This window comes from Lotus japonicus, chromosome 3 (genome assembly GCF_012489685.1).
Source record: "Lotus japonicus ecotype B-129 chromosome 3, LjGifu_v1.2".
Lineage (NCBI taxonomy): Eukaryota > Viridiplantae > Streptophyta > Magnoliopsida > Fabales > Fabaceae > Lotus > Lotus japonicus.
In genome coordinates, this window is record NC_080043.1 from 68,250,101 (window position 1) to 68,267,724 (window position 17,624).

The window sequence follows — 17,624 nt, forward strand, 5'->3', positions numbered from 1 at the left end:
ACGCGTTGACCAAATTGGCGAGTACACGAAAGCCCGGCAACAACAAAAGTGTGATTCAGGAAACACTGGCGTACCCCAGCATGTGTGAACAGAGGGGCGACGTGGATGGGACCCATATTATCTATCTTGGCGGGGGACCCGGCGGAAGTGGAGCAATGCACGAAGGAACAACGGCGAGAGGCGAGCCACTATACTCTCATTGACGGACACTTGTATCGCCGTGGTTTTTCGACGCCATTGTTAAAATGCGTACCGCCAGAGAAATGCGAAGCGATAATGTCTGAGGTGCATGAAGGAGTGTGTGCAAGCCACATTGGGGGGAGATCTTTGGCCTGCAAGGTGTTAAGGGCGGGATTCTACTGGCCCACCCTCAGGAAAGATTGTATGAACTTTGTGAAGCGGTGTAAAAAATGTCAAGTGTTTGCGGATTTGTCTAAGGCACCGCCAAAAGAGCTGGTAACGATGAGCGCCCCATGGCCTTTCGCCATGTGGGGTGTGGACTTGGTAGGACTTTTTCCGACCGCCAGGTCGCAAATGAAGTTTATATTGGTAGCGGTGGACTATTTCACTAAATGGATTGAAGCCGAGCCCCTGGCCAAAATAACCTCTGCAAAGATAGTCAACTTTTACTAGAGGCGTATCGTTTGTAGGTTCGGGATCCCAAGGGCGATCGTATCCGACAACAGGACCCAGTTTTCAAGCAACCAAACAAGGGAATTTTGCAAGGAAATGGGCATACAGATGAGATTCGCCTCTGTGGAGCATCCGCAAACGAACGGGCAAGTAGAATCTGCGAACAGGGTAATTCTGCGTGGACTAAGGCGACGGCTTGAGGAAGCTAAGGGAGCCTGGCTGGATGAACTCCCAGTGGTACTATGGTCGTACAACACCACTGAGCAATCTACTACAAGAGAGACCCCCTTTAGGATGACCTATGGGGTAGATGCCATGTTGCCGGTGGAGATTGACAATTTCACATGGCGGACTCAGCCGGATTTTGAAGGGGAGAATCAAGCCAATATGGCGATGGAGTTGGATCTTTTGTCCGAAACGCGTGACGAGGCGCACATTCGAGAAACGGCGATGAAGCAGCGCGTGGCCGCCAAGTACAATAGTAGGGTTCGCGTTCGAGATATGCAAGTTGGCGATCTGGTCCTAAAGTGGCGGTCAGGAGCCCCGGGTAACAAGCTGACTCCGAACTGGGAAGGGCCTTACCGCATTATCAAAGTTCTTGGTACAGGGGCCTATCACCTGGAGGAGCTTGACGGAAAGCGACTACCCAGGTCGTTCAACGGTTTGAGTCTGCGCTATTATTACAGTTGATCGTGAGCGAGAAAGCTAGAAAGGCGAGAAGTTCCAAGGAAGAACTTCTGATGGGCAAAGTGAATTCGCCAAAGATAGATATTTTCAATTTCTCTAAAAGTACCTCAAAACTCTCCATTGTAACAAAAGCGTGCTCTTTTTCTCCGAAAGGAGTTTTTTAACGAGACGCTCCATCAATAAAACGAAAGTTCATGAAATTCACATCCAAAATTCCAGGGATTCCCTGACGATCGGAATTGCCGGTCGATATAAAGAATTACGGCGATCACTAGGTGGGACAAGCTTGATCCTCAAAGGGGCTTGCTGGAACCCTGAAGGTGGCGGCGATTCCACAAAGGGCCTTTGACGCCTGGGAATCTCCCCCCGGAAAGTCTGATGTGATCACCGGTCCCGTAAACGACGTGCTGGGTAAGTCTCGCCAGAATACGACGAGCACCATAAACTAGGCAAAAGACTTGGGACCCCCAAATGGCCATTGGGACCCAAGCATTGTAAGCCCCGAGCGGGCAAAGCCCCGGGCGAAGCCCTCAAGAATGGAGGTCGTTTATTCCTTTGTGGAAAACGTCTAAAGTCTTGGCGGTGGAATACCAAGCAACAAGTCCTAGTTAAAATTAATGCACGAAGTCGTTAGGCATAATTCAATCACATGACGCGTGAAAAAATAGCGCAAGATATAAGGTCGGCGAATGAATAAGGTGGAAGGCGGGTGCTTGGACACTCAGGATGTTGAGTATTTTATTACTCCGGCGTGTTGGGACGTTAAACTACGAAATTCATTCTTAAATTTTTTAAACAATAAGAATGCAGCGACCAAAAAAAAAAATGTACGGCGAAAGCAATCCAACAAAATTTACAAAGTATTCAAAGGCGATATAAAAACTATGGCGAAAGGTTGCTTATATATAGGAATGACGGAAAAGTGCATTACAGAGGGCGGTAAAGGCTAAGTAAAATTAAAATTACACTATTCATTATTTCTTTCTTCTTCTCATGTTTCTTCTTCTTCTTCTTCAGTTGCCGTCCAGAGGTGTTGGTCAATCAGAGGAGGATCATCAGGACCAACCAGTCCTTCAGCGGTGATCTCTTTCATTACTCCCATAGCGCTAAAATCAAGGTTCGGGAACAAATGCTGGGCCTGGTCTTTGGCGAGGTAGAAGCCGCGCTCGCGATTGTCATAGGCAATGTCAGCAGCTTGTTCCCTCGCCTCAGCGGCTTTGGATTTCTCCATCGCCAGCTCGTCCTCTAGCCCTTTGATCTTCGCAAGATTGGAAGTAATCTCGGCATCTTTAGTGGCGAGGGCTTCCCCATGAGCTTCGTTCGCCTTCTTGATCTCTTCGGACGTGGCTCGCATCACCGCCTCCATGTCAGACTTCGCCGAAGCCAAGGACTCAGCGGACTTTTTCTCTTGCTCCGCCTGCGCCTTTTTCACTGATTCCAGCTCAGCGAGAAATGCTTCGAGTTCTGACTCCTTAGCAACCAGCGCCTCGTCCCTGGTGATCAAGTCCTTCTCAGCTTGGTCTTTTTCCTTTTTGCAAGCTTGGAGACTTGCATCGAGATCATCTGCTTCTTCCTTCATCAGCGCCAGTTGATCCTCCAGTTCGCCGATTTTAATTCCCGCCGTGCCAATCAACTTGTCGGCCTGGACTTTTTCTTTGCCCGCTTGATCTAGCAGTTTGTCGAAGCGTCTCTTCCAAGCGACGGCGTCCTCCTGGTGCTTGGTGTTCTCAGTCCTCAACCGTTCAGTTTCAGCAGCGGCGGCGTTGAAATTGTCAAACGCATGGGCAAAAATACACCCAGCGCGTAGAAGACAAGCAAAGGTTTCCTCCTTGGTTTCATTAATACCCCGGCTTAAAACTTCTTTCTCTATGACGTCACGGTTGAGGCCGGTAAGCAAGAACTCTGAAGGTTCAATGGCGTTGGGAAGCATGTTGTAGTAGCTGGAGGAGGAGCCACCCTCATTACCAGGAGCTTGCTCGATCTGGGTCGCGTCAAGGGTAGCAGTGGCATCAGGAGGTCTCTCTTCGCGGCGAGGCGGGGAAGACGCGGAGCGCCCATCATCTGTCGGGGACGGGCTAGGAGGTGCGTCTTGGCGAGGGGGAGACCCGGGGGTTTCATTTTCTTTTTCTTTCCCCCCAGCAGGAGCATCGGAGGACGCGGCAGCTTTTGTGGCATTGATGGCGACAAGTTTCTCAACAGCTGAGGGTTGAGAAATGTTGGTGGTTGTGTCAGCGGCTGGTGACTGGTCGCCAGAGGTTGTTGTGGCACCGGCGGAGGCGGCTGTGGCGCCTACAGTAGTGGACTTGGCGGTGGCTGCGGTGGCCGCGCCCGCGGTAGCGGGATTGGGAGCTGGAATGGTGGTGGACTCGGTGGCCGTGGCGGCGGAGGCCTTAGCAACTTTTTTGCCTTTAGGCGCAGCGGCAGTAGTGGGCTGAGCGCCGGGGTTGGAGGAGCCGGCGGCAGAGGAGACTTTGACCAATTTCCTCCTTTTAGGGGCTTGGGCGCCCTCAGCTTGGTTCTCAGCACCGCCCTGCTTTTTCCCATCGCCCTCGTTGTTGAACTTTGGAGAAAAACGGGCCATTTTCCTCTCACGAGCTTTCAAGAGCTCGGCGTTGGTGAAATTCATATCTTCTGCAACAATAAATAAGGAAAAAGGGGGGGTCAGTAGCGACATAAGAGATAGGAAAGAAAATAGAGATGATAAAAGTAAACTATAAGTGACCTAGATATTTGGGTGTCCTTGAGAGGCGAGCACCCTCAAGGACTGTTGAGCAGTCAAGAATAGGAAGTGGGGCGATGAGATTCAAAAGGGCTTTGTCGTTGGCAGACAAAGATTCTTCCGAAGGGTCGGTAATCCCATTAGGCTTCTCCGTCCAGTAAAGGGGAAAAAGGGCAGTCCCGTCCCTAAGGGTGAAGGCCTCTGGATAGGCGGGGTGAACCGCCACGCGAAAGTATCTTCGGGCAAAAGAGGACTTGGCGTTGCTTTTATGAGGATTCAAGCATTTACGGCCAGCCCGGGCCTTTAAAGAAATCCACCCTTTATTTTTGATGGACTTGGGGTCAACATCGTAGAGGTAAAAGAAGCTGGTGGGAGATGGGGCGGTGCCAACAGCGGCGCACAAGATCTCAAAGCACCGGATGAAGGCCCAGGCATTGGGGTGAAGTTGGCAAGGAGCCGCGTTGATATCGCGGAGAACGGTCTGAATGAAGGGCGAAAAAGGAAGTCTGACTCCAAGTTCGCCGAACATATACTCATAGGTAAAAAAAAAATGAGATCCCTTTACATCGCCGTCGGCCCTGTGAAGCCAGGGGCGGTCTTCAGCACCGCAGGGCCAAATCCGGAGTTTGGCGTTTATTTCGTCATCATCAGACAAACCACCGAGACTACTTACGAATTCCACGATAGTCTCCCTATCCTGGAAAACGGAAGGTTGGTCAATGGCCTCGTGTGAGGGCGCTATTTGGACTGGAAGGGGCAGGGTTGTGAAAGTTTTTAATCGGTATTGAGGGACCTCCGGGACCTCTAAACGGAGGCCGCCGGCTGCGGTAGAGTCAGGATCACTCCCAGAGGAAGAGGAGGTGTGATTAGGGGAGTTAGGGTTTGAAGCCATCTTCTATAATCAAATGAGGAAAAGGGGAAAAAGATGAGTAGAGATATGATGCAGAGATAAGAGAAGGAGGACTCACCGGAGAAGGATGTGAAGAGTAGGTAGCGGAAAGGGTGATAGGCAACGACGCCGGAGCGGAAGTTGGAAGAAGGAGCTTGGTAGGCAATAAGGGAGGTAAAAAGCGGTCTCGGAAAAGGATGATTGTAGGGAAAAAGGGTTTTTATAGGCAGGGGGAGAAGTTGGAAAGGTGACGCGTGTTGGACACGTGTGGAAGATTGGAAGTCATGATGGTTCTTGGGGAAGTGGAACGCGTGTGATGGGGGTTACTGCGCACGATGGGACAGTTATGAAAAGTGAAGTGACGGTTCCAGAGAAAGAGGAAAACAGATGTAACTGACGCGTCACGTGGAGCAGGTAGGGATTTGAAAGGTTTTTAAAATAAGAGGAAGCGCGAAAGGCCTCGCCACCATAGAAACCAAACGCCATTGCCTGACAAGTAATACCAGCATCAAAGTTTAGTCACTCGCCAGGGACATTACCAGCCAACATTTGGGTGATCAGTGCATGATCAATGCCTGCCACCTTTCTCGCCGGCGAACGATCACTCACCTACTCCAACCAATCGCCAGTACGGAGCGGTCGTTCTCGCCGCTTGTGGACCTGTGGACTTGTGGACTGGCCGGTTTGGGTTCTTCGCCAAGATCAAAAATGCTTGTTTCTTTTTGCTTACGTCATGTTGGCAACGTAGTTTACTTATTTTTTCTCAAGCCATGTTGGCAGCTTGGATCCCAGTGTACTATAGGATACATGTAAAGGCATTTAAAAGACACACTTAGCTCTCATACTTCGAGCTCGGTGTCTTGTGGACTAGTGGACTGGGCGAGCCCCTAGAGGGGCAACGCCCAGTGTGTAGCCCGCCCCGAGGCGAGGGCTTGGCCTTAAGTTGGGCCTCAGCTTCGGAGGCCCAATCGGCCCAATAGGTAGTGCCCAAACTCTATAAATAGGAGGTAGTTACCAATTGTAGAGGACTTTTGCCCATTTGACAAAATAACACGTGAAATTCAGCATTCTCTCTCTCATTCTCATTCTCTTTAGCACAATTTTCCACTCTCTAGGTACTATCCCTATCCTCAATGTTCATTCCCAGAACAGTGAGAACCTAGGTTAAATTCATAATATAGTGCAGAGTAAAGAATGAAGTGCTTGTCTATAATCCCCAGCTGTAAATGCAAAGAAAATGGCGCCAATTTCTCCCCAAAAGGTTCTGGCAGGATTCTCTTGCTGGGCAATTGGATTTTTTGGTAAGTAGAAATTTCAATCTATTCCTATATTATCAGGTAATTTACAAAGTACAACACAACCTGCACCTAGAAAATCAGGTTGATACCATCGGCATAGTATTTATATATTACAAAGAATGAAAGATTTTTCCCTTCTTGGCAACACCGCAAGACCATGAGACCAACTCACTCAACTGTCCTTCGGCAAGACAAGGCGGTCTTGGCCTTCAATAAGCTTCGCAGAACGAATAATATCACCGGTTTTTATCTGGGGGAGAATGTCTCTCCCAGTGGTTATGTATCTGCACATTTTAATAGCATAGAAAACAAAAGAGGAAAAATTAAACTCTAAAGTCGATTAGTTAGCAAGATATACTAATACTAACGAGGCTTACCCAAAAACTGAAAATTGGCCTTCATCAAATGATATCCCTCCCAAGCCAGACTACAAAAGGAAAAGAATAATAAGCTACCTAGGCTGAAAAGATATCTCATCTAAACATGAAAATTCTGCTTCCACATTTCACTATTCTTGATATAAGCGAATAAGTAAAGTAACAGGGACATCTGTAAATTGCACTTACATTTCGTTTATCATAGAGATAGATGAAAAACTGATAAGGTGATGAATACTCCTCAGAGGCTTCGTTATGAGCCATGGCAACTGCCCCATAAACAGACAGAGGAAGGACAGGAAGTTCTCCATCCTTCCACAATACACACATGAGAAAACAAATGAGAACAGTATTCCAAATGTCAATTAAGTCCGCAGCATAATTTGTGATAGAATAAAACAAAAACATACCTGCACACTTAATGTTGTTTTATAAAGGGGCTCAAATTGTCCAGTGGGCTTTATTTCCAAGGGAACACTGTAACCAATGTTCTTATCCTGTCCATTTTCTGAGAGAATAGCTTGATTGATACTGCTAAGCTTTATACCATTATATGCTCCATCCATCACCTGAAAGTTATGTGATTGTGTGAGCGACGTTTCCATTAGATGGTACAATCAAATAATCCACATGTTTAAAACACCATTGCTTAAAACAGGAAGAATATCACAGTTTAAATCTTCATATGCACATTAAACAAATTAAGAACAGAAAAATTCCAATTTCCAACACATCACAAGTTCAGTCAATGATAATTGCAGTGTCATTAGCATTCTTCAACAGATGAAACCCCTACTTCCTCATTGTTCTGTTCCCTTATAGTAGTTTCAGCAGCACTTTAAACCCTCACTGAAAGCTGTCTATTGCCCTAGTTTCCATGTTTATTTTTAAGTCGACTCTTCCTCTCTGTAATCAACTCTGTCTTTGTTACGATATTATATTTTTCAAATTGATAATCCGTGTATGACTGTATTCCAGTTAATATATTCTCCTTAGACAGAACTGTTGATCAAGTGCTGTGTGTATTAGAACCATAACACAAGTTTTAAGTGCATGTTTGGAAACCCTTCTACAATAGATACTGAAGCCATAATCAATTATGGGGAGAAACTTCTGTCAATAGCTTTTAGGTTTCAGAATCGATTCTGATGAAAGATAAGCTTATCCAAACAAGCAACAAGTATGTGGAAGCCACTTTTTCTTGTGTATGTAAACTATGACCCCAAAGGGCCAAATAAGTATTTTTCACAAAAAAATAAAAAATAAAAAAAATAGTGATGCACTATTCACAATGATATATGAAAAGTTCTAGAGAAACAGTTAGTGATGATTGAGATATTAGCCAAAGATCATAAATCATCATGTAAAACTTGAAAAATACTTATTTACTTCACTGAGAATTTGGAAAATCTTAAGAGTGTGGATGAACCATCAGAAGTAATGAAAATCAAAAGTGGTTTACAATAAGGCTATTAGCAAGGAATAGACATACGCAAAATTCATTAGGCTGAAGTACTGTTCCACTACCTTACCAGTTTTGCAAAATTCCCAGCCGTTAATGGAGCTGAGTATCCATCTAAAACAACCTGAAAAAAAAGGTTAACTACCAGTTAATTTTAATATACGATCTACCAACTGTTTATCCATGCCCCATTTGACCCAAGTGTGCATTTCAGTATGTTTTATTCTTTGAAATGGACCTTTTTCTTAATCCTTTAAGGACTTAGGCGACCTGAGGCCCACCAAATGAACAACCAATGGCTGATCATAAAGGGAAACATATGGACTGAATTTTACCTGAAGTGTGCCAATTTTTCTCTCTTCTCCACCAACTCGAGAAAATGTTGAATCATCTCCTTTCTCAATGATGAACTCGACAGTTCCTCTCCCTGAAAGCCTACAAGAAGTTGGGAAATTATTGACTTTTCCCAATGTTTAGATTATTTATTTTTTCCAAAGAATTTCACTATGAACGATTAACTGCATGATCATTTTTATGTCAGTCTCGTGCATGTTTCAAGATTTAAAGTAAAAGGTATGTCTGAAGTATCCATTAGACAGATCTATGTACTACATCAAGGCGGCGTGACTTGTGATAGGAGTCACTAACCGTGGATATTGCAAGTATTGCTCCGGCAACAGAAAAGATATCCCCGGTGCCTGTTGCAACAATATCAAGTTCAAATTCTGGAAATGGTTGTAATAGTGTTGTTGCATAAATTCAGTCATTTTATAGGAAAATGAAAAATAAGCACTATTGATTTCAAGATAACAACATCATATCATCTGGTTTGAAGTACCTGTAATAACTCTAACTCTGCTACAGTATCCAGTGTAGATTGAAGGTTCACAGAAACTCTATCCGCATCTTGTTCCTTTATTGATTGAAGGAGAGATTGTAACCCCCCCTGCAAAATATCAACGTCATTCTGGTAACTATCAATTTCACCTATTGTGCTAATTAAATAACATTGTAGGAGATTTTGTCCTACAAAACACAACATGATGAACTGAAAATGAGTCCCAAATTTCACATTCAAATTTCTTCATCTGACTCTGCCATCCATCCAACAACCTTTTAGGAACAAGCGCATGGTATACTCAAAACACTCACATGTTGCGGAAGGTGTATCTTTCTAAAATACCTTTCCACCTATCAGAGATTCATGTACCAAAGAGCCTTTTTCCTTCAGTTCTGCTGGTATACTTGCCAATATAGCATCCTTTTCATCCACAGCTATCTGAAGCAATGAAACATAATTACAAAAATTTAAGTCCTCATATGACTATGATACAACAAGAGGGTTATGGTCAGACCAAATAGAATACGAAAGCCAAAGGAACATATTCTAATTAGGTGCAACTAATTTTACAAACTCCACATGCAAATCGCATAGTGCTAAACTACTTAAGCTATATACAACAATCTCCTGATCTTTCTATCAACAAAAAACAAGACACCAAGGTTTTATAGATGTAATATAGGAACTAGAAAATCCCCAGGCCTGCGCATATGCGGAGTATATCAAAGCCAAAGAAAATGAACTACTAGTCATTCATTCGACGACATATCTGCAAACTTCTAGTTCTAGAGCGGAAAACACTTCAATTAGTGATTTTATTTCTCAGATGAATAAAACAAAATAAGAGTTTGATTTTGAATACCTTCAAAACTTTCTTGACATTCCCCTCCATTGTCCCGTAAGGTTTTCTTTGCGGAATCCTCAACAAGTACGAAATATCCTCAAGAGAGTCCTGAAACAGCTATAGTTTAACACAGTTTCTATAATGCAACACTCAGTGTCCACAATTTGTAGTTAACCAGTTACATCTAACTACACAGCTGCATTACAATTACATAATGAACCTGTATAGCCTTCATGCTAGCATTTGCAGGAATGGCTTTCCTGAGAGCAACTTCACCTGTTCTTGGAACCTTTGTATCCGGCGAATACAGAACCGCCTTCGCAACCGGAGGCGACGAATCGATCAACGGAGGAAGAAGAATTGTGGAGGCAATTATGACAGGAATCATGACACTCTTCATCAACTGGTTCGTTATCCTCTCAACAACCACACTCGCTGACGTGTCAGATAACAGTTCCTGCAAAATTGGTTGAAGTGAGAATGTGAAGTTAAATGCGACTGTATTGAGGTAAATGCGCGTGAGTGTGACCTTGGTGAGGTGGTGAAGCTTGTTTGAGAAGCAGAAGATTCGAGAAGGGGACGGTGGTGGTGGTGGTGAGGCGCGGTGGAAGTAGGAGGAGGTGGAGAAGAGAGATGGAGAGCGGTGAGAAGTGAAGGGGAGGTTGAAGGAGGAAGAGAGAGGGAGCGCCATTGTTGATGTGCTTGCTCGCGCCTAATCCGTTGCGGTGGTGCTGTTGCTGTTGTGTGTGTGTGTGGAAGTGGAAGAACGAACACGCGTTCTCTCTTCTGGGTTGGACGTGTAATGACATTTGTGTCCTCGGATTAGATAAAGGAAAAGAATGAGAAGCAAAAACTGAAGAAAGGTCCCACCGAGATTTGAACTCGGGTTACTGGATTCAGAGTCCAATGTCCTGACCACTAGACCATGGGACCTTATTGATGTTAAAAATCCTAAAGAATTATTATATAGAGTAAACAGCATCCTATTTTTATTTTTTGCTTCATCTGAAAACTAATAGAGCTACAAAAACTAACGAACAAACAAAGAGTCCATGAGGACTAGCGTTTCAACATCTGGAGGAGAGTCTTCCAAGAAGCAAACGTCCACCAAAGCTGATCGAACTCCTGTCTTGGCGAGGGAATCCGCCGGCGCATTGCATTCTCGACGAGCTACATGAATGCTCAAGCTCCAATCCCTGGTCTTGAAGCTGCGGATGACATTCAGGATGGGCAGAAAACGACAGCTTTCTTCATCCTCCATCGCCTGCAGCAGCTCCCCACAGTCCACCTCCACCATGACATGACGATGACCTCGATCCCACACCAGCTCCAGGCCTATCAACAGCGCAGTAGCTTCTGCAATTAACGCATTCCCCATAAAATTTAATTTATTTTCAAATTATATAAAATTTATTTAATTTATGAATAATCAAAATGATAAATAAATTATAAAAATGTATATATCTAATTTTTAAATTTATGCTAAATAATAGAAAATATAATGATAATTTTATTAATATTGGATTACAATAAAGCAGTTTAAGAATATTTTTGCAAGAGGTGTAGGTAATGTTTAATGAGAGATGATGCAAGAGTGAGAACACTTTTCAAAAGGGCCAGTTTAAAAAAAATGAGACATATAATTAACCCTTTTGTCAGATCGAAAAAATGAATAGGAATGACAATGGGGCGAGGCAGGGGAAAGGACCTGTGCTTCCCCGCTCTCCATCACCACTTCCCTCATTTGTCACCATCCTAGTCATAGGCATGGTGAATTTTTGCCTAATTCTCGTTCCCCACGAGACGGAGACTCCGTAGGATAGAGAGAGTGATCCTCGTCGCCAGATTTGTCTCGGGATATTTTCGCCTCCATCTTCATCCATATAAAGAGAAAAAAAAATCTCCAAGATCAGATCCTAAATGGGGAAATCCCCGCAAGAATTCCCATAAGCAAGCATGTGGAAATTGTCATACACATGAATTTAAAAATCAAATTCATGATCACATACTAGATTGAGTGAGTGACACTTGTCGGAGTTGCCACTTTTTTGTTTCGGAAATAGTATATAATATAGGATAAGATAGGATTACTAACAACTAACATTTGCCTATTAAAAAACAATGACAACCTAAGCAATCCTGAATCCTATCCACTTTGTTGAAAATGTTTTGATAATAAATTAATTAATTAATATCTTGTAAATATTTCAAAGAAACACTTATTTAAAAAATTGAATGATTATTAGAAGATTTATTAAAAGAGGTCAATTGGGATGACATAGAACTATTTATTGTGTATAATTACTCTCCTTACTTTCTCTCTAGATGTTATTTTTCATCTCATATTTGCAATCACTCTGTATGGAAGAAAAGAATTCTTCTATACGAGTCACAATCCTAGATAGATATATCATCAGTTTAGTGTAATTTGCTATTAGGATACTGAAAAGTTGGCTGCTAAAGTGCATACAATAACTTCGTAGAACGAAAAAAAAAATAGGAGGATTAAAAAAGGACACTATCAGCCACTACCAAAATTTTGGCCTCACTGATGTATTTGCAGGAGAAAGAAATCCTCATAAATTTGAGGAGTCCCAGCTAGCATAAACAGCACTGATCAATTTTTCATGCAACGTGACACCAGAGCATGCAATTATGCCCCTGTCAAGACCCTCTAAGTACATTCCCTTCGAAAAGTCCAGAGGGCGACCTCCGGCATCAGTTACCACACCACCAGCCTCTTCAACAATCACAACACCGGCAGCATGATCCCATATCTTCTCCTTGTAACCACATTTTGCAAATTTCATGAATATCTCAGCGTCTCCCCGGGCTATAGCTGCATATTTTACCATGCTGTGGACGCGTAAAGGCTGTTTTCTGTATCAAATTGTGAAAGAGAAGAGCAGTTCAATCCCAATGATTGTGTTTGAAAGAGTGTAAGAGGAAAAGAAACTGTTTCATTAACTTAAATTCAGTTTTGAAAGAAACTGTAAACAAGGAATTTCAGAGGAATAAGAACTTGGGCGAATTTCAATGAAACCATGAATTGATGTGATTAGAACAGGCTATCATTTCCAAGCAAAGTAAGGTGCCTGGTTCATGATTCCTTTTTTCTATATCTTCCTTCCTAGGAGATGCATTCAATAAGTGAACCTAAATCTCCATACATGAACCTATTCCCATCATCAGTTTACAAGTTGAGTTATAATTTTTCCAAAGTTTGTAATTAATAAGACATGTATGAAATAGAAATCAACTCTTTATGATTACTAGATGTTCAAGTTGTCAGAGAAATTCTTTTGCCTCCTTACTGATTTCATGTAAGTGCCAGGAATTAAAAATGTCTGGCTCTTTTTATATTCTCTTCACTAATTCTCATGTCATATATAAAACTGACTAAAATCTACTTGTAGTGACCTTTATGTTAGTCTAATCCTAAAACATTTTAACACCATCCTTGGTTTTCAAATATAATCTGCATTACTATTTAAATGGAAGTACTTACAGCCAATGAGTTGAGTGAAATAGGTCGAAAAGCTCGACATTTGATAGAAAAAAGAAGAAATAACATACCTAAGTCCCACCGTGTGAGCAAGACCAGCTGTGAAGGAATGGTTCGAGTTTGCCCGTTCCACTGGTTCACATAGAGTTGCCAATGCAGGATCATCTGTGGAGGAAACCTGAATAGGTCTAGCAAAATTTGGCCATTCTAGCATCTTATCACCAGGAATTAATGACTGCAACCATGCCTCACCACTGCCTCTCCTTGCATACAAAACACATCCTTTTCCCCATGCATCAGGAGTTGTTGGAGATGATTGTGATGTTGTTTGATGATACTGGTAATGATAGTTTAGCCATTCTGTCTTCACAGGGTAATTGGGGCACCCAAGAACTCCGAGAACAACTTTTCCATCCTCAATAAGAGCTAGAGCAACAGCATACTGATCCCCACGTACAAATCCTAATGTGCCATCAACAGGGTCAAGTACCCAATGTCTTCCACCGGGGCCTCCTGTTGAGTTGCAGCGGCCAATGGCCTCAAGGACTTCCGATGTTCCAAGTGTCCTCTCTGGACTTTGAAGACCATACTTGGATGCAAAGGCTAAAGACTCATTGACAGTATTCACGACAGCTTCCAGTAAGCCTGCTGAATCATCCTTGGAGAAAGTTTCTGTATCTTCTTCAGCAACAATTGACACATTTTGAACCCCAAAAATTTCTGATAGCAGCCAACTAACAGTTGCTTGAACACTCAAGTCTTATCATGCAGAGATATGAAAATAATAAAAAGTAAGCAAAACTTGCATCAAAAACCAAATTTTGAGCACACATAATAATGCAGCTAAAGGAGAAAGTGCAGCATAGTACTAATAGTAGTGTAAAATATCCTCATTAAGAATATTCAGTGCTATAGGAATATAAACATGCTAGTTTGGTCTAAGTACAAAATTGTGAAAACTAATCGTGTATACAGGGAAAGAGAAAGATAAAAGTGGTGTTTGTAGAAACAAAAATAGGTAGTTATCTGGACGTAGCCTTTGAAGTTGAATTGTCACTAAATAACAAAAATAAATAAGTATCCACATTGACCCTTATAAACCCCACAAAACAGGTTTAACAATTTATGGGTAGCACAACCTGAAAATGACAAACTGGCATTCAGACATTCATAAGTCATATGCTCAATCAAAGTAAAATACCAAATAATTCTAAACATTGAGCAATCTAACTTCATGTTAATAAAAAAAACAGCAACCACAATGTAAATAAGATTCCCACCAACTAAAGAGACAGTACATTATATTGACACCATGAAAGGTAGTAATAGATACAGCAAGTCTGAAACATCTCCAAAGAGTACATATGAAATTATGAACCATAGTCATATTAATGGATTTTTCCTTTGTGAAATATTCATACCTCACTCTAATTAGTTCTACATGTCATCAGTGAATTTGAGTGAATCAGTACAACCATAAGCGACAACTTTTGGACCGCTGTATTGAAATGCTTCGAAACAGAAAAAAGTACCTCCGAAATTTCGATTAATTCCAACCATCTTTTTACACCACCAACTACAGGTTACACACCTCAAACAACTATTTGCATTTTAGATTCAATGCTTTGTTTCAACATGGAAAGCATCTAAGACAAGAAGTTTCTTTCGGGTGATATAAGGTTTGATTTTTAGTTTTTTACTGTATTAATTTTGTCTCCATATTTGATTGCAAAAGATATTGAATATTCCAGTCCAGTCCGATGACTATGGCCCAACAATGATATTTCTCTCTTCTCCATTAAAATATACGAGTGAACCATGCAATTAGGGTAAGTGGGGGATGCAGAATCTTTCTACCAGTACAATATAAGAAGCGCATATGTATTTCTTTTGATATATCCGATTATGAATCTAAGATCAGAGCAATTCATCCTGTGTGAAAAAGATCATATAGACTAGATGTACAATAATATCAGATATGTATAAAAACATTAAAAAGATTCCAACCACTGACCTAGATATATAACTTGTATCAGTTGTGTGCATGTGTGCACACGCACTAGATTTATCTCAAACAATCGATGTCACAGCTTAATATTCATCTTATGAAACAGCTTCTTTTGATTTAAAACCATTCACAAGAGCACTGACCTAGTAGTTTATGCTATAAGACATTTAATTCTTGACATAATACAATAGCCTATATGAAGAAGTGGTTAGGAGCTTCATCCTTATCAGCGTCCTTCTTCTAAATAAAAGTTGAATTTGAGCACGTTATATGGGCCCATGCATTGTACATTCTTCAAGCCCAAAGGGAACTCCCATGAAAGGATATGTTAGGTATAAAGCTCTTCACTAGTCTTCACGAAACAACTTAAACTTAGAAATGGTTCTCAATAACTGTAATGGAAACGTTCACACTTTGAGTTAAAAGAAATGAATACTGCAGTTCCAATGAACATTATTTTCATCTAACAAACTGTTTTGCAATTTTATGGTTCCTTAACATGGCCATGATCATCTACATTGTTTAATATTTCATTATGCAAACAAGTGGGTGCCAAAATCGTCTATAAGACACACACAATGCGATTATAATGATACTATTGACAAAGGACAAGGATATAGGGAGAAATCCTATCATGATGCAGAGATTAAATTAATGTATCAAACTATGGCAAACAAATAAACACAGTAACACACCAGACTGCTTTTGATTTAACCTTGTGCATTAATGTCCAATAAGAGCTCAAATAAATCTAAATAAAGGGGCAATAGAAGAAGAGGATGAAAATCTGCAAGGTAGACTACACAAATACTTTCGGAATTAAGATTCAAGCTCAATTAGCCACAAAAGTTGCCGCTTCCACTAAGAACCAGAACACTTCACACTGGATACATTTTGAAACTGGCCCATCACAATATAGTGCCATGAGCCTTTCCAAAAACTTAAGAATCTGGAGAAGCCACATAAATAGTTTTAAATTATATCTCTAAAACACACCACAACCCCTCAAGCAACAGTCGTTTGAACCGTGAAGCGTGGGCAATGTACAGGTCCACCTGTTGTTTTTTTATTAAAAGAATGGGGTGGTAAGAATGGACTTGAAATTCTAGTTATAAAGGTACTAACTCCTAATATCATGTGATGAACTATCTATCCTAAATGTTTAAGCTAATAGATTTTATCTTACATTTCTAAGACATACTTTACTACTTTACTAAGCGAAGAGAAAAAATCGCCAATCCCATATGAATCTTGAAGCTACATTACCTATTGAATGTGGAAGATTTCAATTTCACTAAGAACAGTTCACTGAATTTGATCCAAACTGGGCTATCCTACATTTCACCACAGCTGCAAAATCAAGATTTTGACAACCCCATTTGATTCCAGCAATAAAAATACCAATCTTGCTAGCAACTATTATACTATGATTCGAATGCAGATTTTCTCACACCCAAGAAACCAAAAAAGACAAAAAAATCAAACCCAATATCAATTATGCAATTCACAACAAGCCCAAGAAAACGAGCAAAGAGGATTCCAATTCACATTCAATGCGAAATACCTGCAACGGTAACAGGAGAATCATCATCCTTAGACACAACGTGATCATTGCTGGTCGCAAGGAGCCTCTCTTGCACCCTCCCACAGAGAGCACACGCCACGTGAACAACCCTAACGGCCACCTCCAATTCCCTGGCGTAGTTGTCTTCTTCTCCCATGGCCGAAGAAGCTTCAGAATGAGAGGGTTCCCTACTACCACGTGGCCACCTCGTCAAAGAGAAAAAGGGGAAAACGAATGCGAATTCTACATGATTATGGGGTTAGTTTCTTCTGCAAAGGGACAATTGCATCATTCCCAAAGCATAGAAAGTGAGTGAGAGAAAATGTGGGGCTCTTCTTGCTCGGAAGAGAAAAGGTGAAATGAAAGCAAACTACCCAAAGTGTTTTTGTTTGTGTTGTGGTTTCACTTTCACCAGTTTTGCGTCACACTCTCAAAAAAATATTTCTCTTTTTATATTTGTCTTGCTTGTGCGATTTTGTGAATGACATTAGTTTTAACACCCCTCAATTAATCCCCATCCTTCTTTATGCACCAAAATATCTGAAATACCCTTTAAAATTTAATTGGTTTAATTGCAACTTTGGTCCCTGACGTTTACCAATACCACGATTTTGGTCCCCCACCTAATTTAATTACATGGATGGTCCCCGACGTTGTAGGTCGTGTGCAACATTAGTCCTACCGTTTATTTCTTAATGGAGGAGGCTTACGTGGACGTCCAATTGGAGAGATAAAGGAGGTATGAGGAGAGAGGGAAACACGTGAGTATCACGTGACCCTTATCTGAACTCATTATA

The 17,624-nt window shown here is 41.7% G+C and overlaps 2 protein-coding genes and 1 non-coding gene across 3 annotated transcripts; all 3 read right to left on the reverse strand.

Annotated features, from left to right (window-relative positions):
* Window positions 1-6,013: 6,013 nt before the first annotated feature.
* Window positions 6,014-10,545, reverse strand: LOC130745460 (peptidyl-prolyl cis-trans isomerase CYP37, chloroplastic). The gene is made up of 12 exons (XM_057597744.1): window positions 10,280-10,545; window positions 9,971-10,207; window positions 9,769-9,858; window positions 9,249-9,344; window positions 8,904-9,011; window positions 8,714-8,763; window positions 8,401-8,500; window positions 8,136-8,189; window positions 7,014-7,172; window positions 6,793-6,915; window positions 6,604-6,653; window positions 6,014-6,510 (listed from the first exon to the last, which is right to left on the reverse strand). Exons 1-12 carry the CDS (start codon window positions 10,439-10,441, stop codon window positions 6,399-6,401), a joined length of 1,341 nt encoding a protein of 446 aa, XP_057453727.1. The 5' UTR covers window positions 10,442-10,545; the 3' UTR covers window positions 6,014-6,398.
* A 66-nt stretch (window positions 10,546-10,611) lies between these two features.
* Window positions 10,612-10,683, reverse strand: TRNAQ-CUG (transfer RNA glutamine (anticodon CUG)). The gene has a single exon. It is a non-coding gene; the product is annotated as a tRNA-Gln (tRNA).
* Window positions 10,684-12,167: 1,484 nt separating this feature from the next.
* Window positions 12,168-17,237, reverse strand: LOC130745461 (PAP-specific phosphatase HAL2-like). Its single transcript, XM_057597745.1, has 3 exons — window positions 16,828-17,237; window positions 13,327-14,014; window positions 12,168-12,630 (listed from the first exon to the last, which is right to left on the reverse strand). Exons 1-3 carry the CDS (start codon window positions 16,982-16,984, stop codon window positions 12,327-12,329), a joined length of 1,149 nt encoding a protein of 382 aa, XP_057453728.1. The 5' UTR covers window positions 16,985-17,237; the 3' UTR covers window positions 12,168-12,326.
* Between the last annotated feature and the right edge of the window lie 387 nt (window positions 17,238-17,624).

Bases quoted from the DNA above. Each gene is read 5' to 3' on its own strand.
- LOC130745460 (XM_057597744.1), bottom strand. From the start codon at position 10,441: ATGGCGCTCCCTCTCTCTTCCTCCTTCAACCTCCCCTTCACTTCTCAC. The intron at 9,345-9,768 runs GTATTCAAAATC...TCATTGCTTCAG, and splicing joins ATGTCAAGAAAGTTTTGAAG to ATAGCTGTGGATGAAAAGGA. The intron at 8,190-8,400 runs GTAAAATTCAGT...CTTTTTTTTCAG, and splicing joins GAAAAATTGGCACACTTCAG to GTTGTTTTAGATGGATACTC.
- LOC130745461 (XM_057597745.1), bottom strand. From the start codon at position 16,984: ATGGGAGAAGAAGACAACTACGCCAGGGAATTGGAGGTGGCCGTTAGG. The intron at 14,015-16,827 runs GTATTTCGCATT...CTGCATGATAAG, and splicing joins TTCTCCTGTTACCGTTGCAG to ACTTGAGTGTTCAAGCAACT. The intron at 12,631-13,326 runs GTATGTTATTTC...AATTTGATACAG, and splicing joins GCTCACACGGTGGGACTTAG to AAAACAGCCTTTACGCGTCC.